Here is a 6,641-nt window from a genome sequence, read left to right as displayed (position 1 = left end):
TGTGTGTGTGTGTGTGTGTGTGTGTGTGTGTGTGTGTGTGTGTGTCATCTTTTTAGGACCAAAGCCAGTAAACCTTATTGAGACCAAAGTCCGGTGCTAATATGGTGGAACTCCATTTTGGGGTTGGGGGTGAGGTTTAAGACTAAGATGACTTGAGTTTAGGTAATGTTTAGGGTTAGGTACAGTATGTACTAGGAGGGGTAGGATTAGGGTAAGAGGTCTGTGTGAGACTATAGAAACAACTGGAAATGAATGGAAATCAGTTAAAAATCCCATTAAGGATAGAAATACAAATGTACGTGAACGTGTGAACAGGTATATGACCTACTTCATCTTTATACTTCCTGGGATTTTATTAAACAAATGATCTGTCTGTTGATTGTGAGAAAAATATAAAAAATGAGAAAATTTGACAATATCATGCTTCCCCTCCCACTAACATGGCACGTCATTTTCTCAATACATGGAGACTGTCGAAAAGTAGTCAAATTATAAGCCATTTGGTGTGACATCACTAAACCCCTTAAAAATCATAAATAAATTACACTGAAATTGTTGTTTTTTAAAATAAAAAATAATGCATTTATTGCTTGTTTTTTCCTCATTCCATTATTATTCAATGAAGAAAAACCTTGGCGTTTTAGTGCCCTTAGAGCATGTTGTTGCCCAGAAGCAAAAAATCAAAATCTTGGTGGTGGTGGTGGTGGTGTGGGGGGTGTCACATTTTATGATCAATATATAAATAGGGACCCCAAAGTTCCTATAAACAAGGGTCTAATATATTTTTACTAAAATAAAAAGTCATGCCATAGAGGGCTAAGTAGAAACAGAAAAAAAAAGACGTCTCTTAGGTAACTTGACCGTGACTCACTGACCTCCTCTGCCCAGATTTGCCTGTCTAGAACTTGGGAGTTGACGTCATTCACGTCTTTAGCCCAGTTCTGTCAGTTTATCTGAATAATGCCATTATCAGAGTTTTATACGGGAGTTTCCAAGTTGGCAGATTTGACCTGTGCCTATTTCAGAGTGGTCTCTTCTAATAAGATTAGCATCTTTTAGAGCTGCAGCTTGGCACAAAATCTCACTGTCCTGGCCAAGACTGCGCTTTTCTCTTGTTCAACCCCAGCAGAGGTGCTGTAAATGTGAACTGACAATGTCAGAATTACCTGAAGTAAGGTAAGGTAAGGTAAGTCAAGGTAAGGTAAGGCAAGGTAAGGTAAGGTAAGGTAAGGTAAGGTAAGGTAAGGTAAGGTAAGGTAAGGNAAGGTAAGGTAAGGTAAGGTAAGGTAAGGTAAGGTAAGGTAAGGTAAGGTAAGGTAAGGTAAGGTAAGGTAAGGTACACAAAGAACTCTTTTGTTCTTTATTCTCACTGACAAAAACAGAACCAAAGAAGGTAAACTCACATTCTTTCAAACTTGTGTAAAAGTTCTGATAACTTCAATTTATTCAATTTAAAACCAGAATTACAAAAATGTGATTAACTTCATTTTTAATTTGCTTGATTTAACAGCAAACATCTGGCTTTGGACGCTAGAAACAAATCTAAACAACCAGTAACTTAAAGAAGTGAAATGTTACATCCTATAAAGCAGGGATCTTTCATAATTTGATAAAAAATAAAAATAAAAACAGAGAAACTACACATAGTTTTCAGGTACGTGTCTTTTCTTCAATGGCATCAGTTAATATTGATTAAGTTGCACATTTCAATTTTTTATTTTCTAGGGAAGTTCATGCATCTACAAAAAAAATTTGTTGTTGTCTTGCAATTCAATGTTGAATTTATGCAATACATTATATAAAAAAAACCACTTGCTAAATGAAACACCTAAAACCATCTGGGAGAGGGGAAGGGAAAAGGGGAAGCCTCTCTGGCTTCACCTTTTCTCACTGACAATAAGACGTTAACGTCGTTAAAATTTGCCTTTCACCTAATTAAAGATAACAAAGACTTCTTCCGTAGAAGAGATTGTAAGATGATTAAATAATTATTGTTTTAAAACGCACTGGGTAGGAGATGTGTTTAATGGTGGCTTCTGTCCTGACGAGTTATTAGACACAAGCTTAATCTGCTTCTCTGGCTAATTTAAGCCTTAGGAAAATACCTAAAGCTACCCTGTAAACCTGGCCCACATCCGCTGATGCCCCACATGCCTTACATCTAATACACACCCACACAAAGTAATCTGATGGTGGAGCAAAAATACCCAGAAGCTATTAACAGATATATATATATACTGTATACAGTTACACATGCAGGAAAACAGTGATCTATTTACATAATGACAAAAATGTAGCTGGAACAGTGAATTAAAACCACGTAAACAAGAAAAAGGTGAAACAATGTTGAAATTCAGACAAGCTAGAAACCAAAACCATGTTACTGCTTTTATTATCCATTCTTCATTAAGATCAGCTAGAAACAAGCAAACCTGAGAATATTTTTCTGAATCTTAATATTAATCTGGGCATTGTTTGTTGAAAGTTTTCCAGAAATCTTTCAGCTTTTACAGATTTTCACAGATGATTGTTATTATGTCAGGGAACTATCTAAACTCAATCTGTGCTGGTAATATATTTACAGCTCAGAGACAAACATGAATTACAAACCTGCTGTAAGAATTACTAATCACAACTTATAATTGATCATTTTGAGCAATAATTATTCTCAGTCTATCAATCATCTGACTGTTATCCATGAAAGAGCACACTTCTAATTATTTTACATGTTGAAGCTTTATGTGATTTAAAATCACTGATAAGAGTCAGAACTTTATACCCAAATATAGGTAAAATACATGCATGTGTTGCACTTTTTTTAGTTACGTCTTTATTCGTATTTTGTTTTTATTTTCATATTTCTACCTTGTGTAAATCACTTTGCTACTAACGCACCTGAATTTCCCCACTGAGGAACAATAAAGGCTATTCTATTCTATTCTATTCTATTCTATTCTATTCTATTCTATTCTATTCTATTCTATTCTAATATGTGACCCATCACATCGAAACTAGGATTAAGTCCAAAAGTGGAATGGGAAATAAGCAGATATGGGGTTTTGATTTAAACGTGTGCAAAAATTGCATTTTGTCAAAATACAATGAATTAATGCCTCGTCAATGAATTATGTGAATGAACTGTATGAAATATAATCCTAAAAAAAATTGAAGCATTTTTTTGACAAGTAACAACAAAAAACCTGATTTTGAGGAAAAACACCTTCCAATTTTGAATTATTCCCTGTGAGCTAGAAATGCTTTTGTTTCTTTCCAACTCTGATATCTTAATATGGAAATAATATTTGAGGTTTCCTCTTTATATTGACATCAAAAATTACTCAATAGATTTACCTAAAATTAGGATTCAGTCCAAACAGTAATGTATTAACGTAACCAACAAGACAAATGAAGTCATATCTCTGGATAAGCTGATGATATCAGAATGATCCAGGTGTCAAAATGTAGCTTTTAAAGCAGGAATCTGAAAATATAATTAGAACATTTTGACCAAATTTGACTTAATCCTCATTTCGATATGATGGGTCACATATGAGCATCTTTACACTTACTTTTCCTCCACCAGCTGCTTCTGGTACTCTTCAAACTCCTCCCTGGACATGCCTTTGGACTCGGCCGTTTCCATCCCACCTGCCGCTGTTTTACTGTCGTCTCCACCACCTCCTCCGGAAAAACTCTTCAACTTACTGCTCAACATTTGATTCATGAGAAACGCCATGGCTTACTTGAAGTATTCTTTCAGTCCTGTCAATGCAAGGTAAAGGGAGCGACCACAGGAGGAGAGGAAAGTTTAAATTATTTCTTATTACTTAAAAGAAGTAGTTATTTAATAGAGCTTGTTGCCAAACAAACATCCCAAAATGAAACCGTGCCTATTGTGTGTCATGATGATCACACTGTATCAATAACTCGAAGCTGGTGTAAAACCGCTAAAGAGCTTAGCTCATAATTGACAGCCTGCAGACAATAGAGCATAATTGCCTTGTCAACAACATGCAGCAGGTTAGGATAGGCCCTCTGAATGAAGACCAGATTTTTATTTTTATCTGACTATTTACTGTGAAGCAGTTAAGAAAAATAATAAATGCAGACCTAAATGTGAAAGTGAGAATATAACAATTTGAAGCACTTAGATTCAAGTTTATTATAATTTATAAATAAAGGTCTCAGTCATACAGAGTTGAGAATAACTTCAATGAAACTGATGGGATTATTTAAACTAACTGATTATATTAACTTGTTGTCAAGTTCAGCCAAAGAATGTTAACAACTCATTAATTAAAACCAGGTGAAGCAGCTCATTCATATCATCACTGTCAGAACTTTACTAAAACAATAACAATTCATTATACAAAGCTTTAGAACTGTACTGTTGGTCCATTCCAGTTTTACAAGTTGAAATTGGAGACATATCACTGGAACACATTTTATTTTGAGCTGTGTTGCATGAATCTGAAGTAAAAAAAGAACATATTGGCAGGCTGCTCAGCCTGCCAGCTACCTCCAAGCAGCTTGACCTACCGGCTTCCTGCTTTACCTGCTAAGCCATCAGCCTGCTTGTTAGATAAAACGCCACCAAGAAGTGCCAAGCAAAATAATGGGATGACAGAAGAGGAGTTTGAAGAGATAAAGAAATCTCTCAACTTTATGTCAGGGGGAATCTCAGATACAAAACAACAACATATAATTATGGAATTAATGGGGGACATTAAGGAACTAAAGAGACAACAAGTTGAGAAGGACAAGAGGATTGAGCTCTTGGAATGTCGGGTGGCTGACTTGAAGCAATATTCCCGCATTAACGACATCATCATCAGTGGGTTAGAGACTAGGCCAGTGCCGTACGCCCGGGCTGTGACACCAGCGGATACTGGGGATTGTAATGAAGCTGACCGGGAGTCCCTGGAGCAACAGATAGTGGCTTTCTTTAATAATACAGGCATCGCCATAAGCAACCACAACATCGAGGCTTGCCATCCTCTTCCTCTCACTAGGAAACAAAGACAATAATCTGGCCATAATAATACGATTTACAAACAGGAAACATAAGAATGCACTCCTCAGACAAAGTAAGAAGCTTAAAGGAACTAATGTATATGTAAATGAACACCTTACAAAAAAATAATAAAAAAACTGACATAGCTAGAAAGGCTCGTCTGCTTAGAAAACAGAAAAAAATACAATCAACATGGACTGCAAACTGTAGAGTGTACACCAAACTGAATGGCTCAGCAGAGGAAGCCAAGGTGTTAGCCATCAGAGAGATGGAGGACCTGGATAAATATCAGTGATCTTCAACATAAATGTGAATAGGTAGCATACACCAGGACGTAAACAATTTATGAACTTGGACATAGTTTTGGATCCAGACTGTAACTGTTTTGGTTACGTTGGTGACTTGGGCTCTCACAAAAACTGTCTTTTTTCAAATTTTTCCTCAAGTAATGTTGGATATTTTTCATAGAACAAATAATTTCAACGTTTGACAAGAAGTATTACTGAACTAAAAGACTGGATGGTTTTGGAAAGAGCTGATATTTGATGGATCTTCATCAGCCTTGGCCTTCCTCCTGATGAGTGACTTTGCCTGAGTGGATCACCTGTTCAAGCCTTTGGCTTCTATTCAATCAACAATAATCCACAAAAAACAGGACAGAGGAGCAAACAGACAAACACACGGCTGCAGTGAAACTTCAATCAAAGCAAAAGGAAGTTAATGCATGTGCATTCTTTTTGAACTGGTGGCAACGCGTTCAGGATGGGACCAAAAAAGAATCTGGCAATGGAAGATCTGGATGAAATTAGAAAGTCACTGGACTTTCTGTCAGAAGAGGTCACTGCTGTCAGGCTCCAGCAGAAAACAGTTTTGGATCTGGTTGATGAGGTTAAATCATTGAAACTTCAGAATGCTGAGAAGTATAAGAGGATAACTTTACTGGAGAACCAAGTGTTAGGAATTGGAGCAGTACACATGGAAAAATACTGTGATCATTACCGGCCTGCGTGTTAAACCTCGTTCGTACGCAAGGGCAGTTACAGCAGAGGTAGAGGGGGTCGCTGATGAGAAACTGTCGGATTCTGTCGAGCAACAAGTGGCTGCTTTTCTACTGTCCAAGGGAAAAGAGCTTGACAAGAACACAGTGGAAATCTGTCATCCGTTGCCGAGGAGAAGCAGTAATGACAAACCAGCTATAATCATGAGGTTTGTCAGCTGTAAACACAAATCGGAGTTGCTAAAACAAGGGAAGAAGCTGAGAGGATCGGACGTCTACATTAATGAACATCTGATAAAACGGAATGCGGATATTGCTAGGAAAGCTTGGTTACTGAAGAAGCAAGGGAAGATCCAGGCTACATGGACCTCGAGTTGCAAGATATTCATTAAGCTGAATGGAACATCGGAGGAGGCAAAGGTGCTAGTCATCAGAGACATAGAGGAGCTGGAGAGATTTAACTGATTAGATCCATGAACGGGACTGGAGGTAAAACAGCACTAACTTTTCTCCATCTTAATGACATTGAGTACAGCTTCCCGAGTTGAGGTCAGCAGTGCACCATCCCCACCATAAATAGTGTTGGTGGCAAATCGTGTGTGTGTGTGTGTGTGTGTGTGTGTGTGTGTG

At 37.3% G+C, this 6,641-nt stretch overlaps 2 protein-coding genes across 2 annotated transcripts in view; one reads left to right on the top strand and one right to left on the bottom strand.

Moving 5' to 3' along the window:
- cplx4c (complexin 4c) overlaps positions 1-3,883 on the bottom strand; it is a 7,996-nt gene extending 4,113 nt beyond the window's left edge. The window contains exon 1 of the mRNA XM_014007430.1: positions 3,570-3,883. Within this exon, the coding sequence (XP_013862884.1) occupies positions 3,570-3,736 (167 nt within the window). The 5' untranslated portion in view covers positions 3,737-3,883. The remainder of the gene's footprint in view (positions 1-3,569) is intronic.
- Positions 3,884-6,287: 2,404 nt separating this feature from the next.
- LOC106516867 (excitatory amino acid transporter 1-like) overlaps positions 6,288-6,641 on the top strand; it is a 22,377-nt gene continuing 22,023 nt past the window's right edge. The window contains exon 1 of the mRNA XM_014007429.1: positions 6,288-6,500. The gene's annotated coding sequence lies outside the window, so the exon portion shown is untranslated. The remainder of the gene's footprint in view (positions 6,501-6,641) is intronic.

Source organism: Austrofundulus limnaeus, unplaced genomic scaffold (genome assembly GCF_001266775.1).
Source record: "Austrofundulus limnaeus strain Quisiro unplaced genomic scaffold, Austrofundulus_limnaeus-1.0 Scaffold42, whole genome shotgun sequence".
Taxonomy (NCBI): Eukaryota; Metazoa; Chordata; class Actinopteri; order Cyprinodontiformes; family Rivulidae; genus Austrofundulus; species Austrofundulus limnaeus.
Note: the sequence above shows the minus strand (reverse complement) of the source record. Positions and strands in the feature narration are given on the sequence as shown.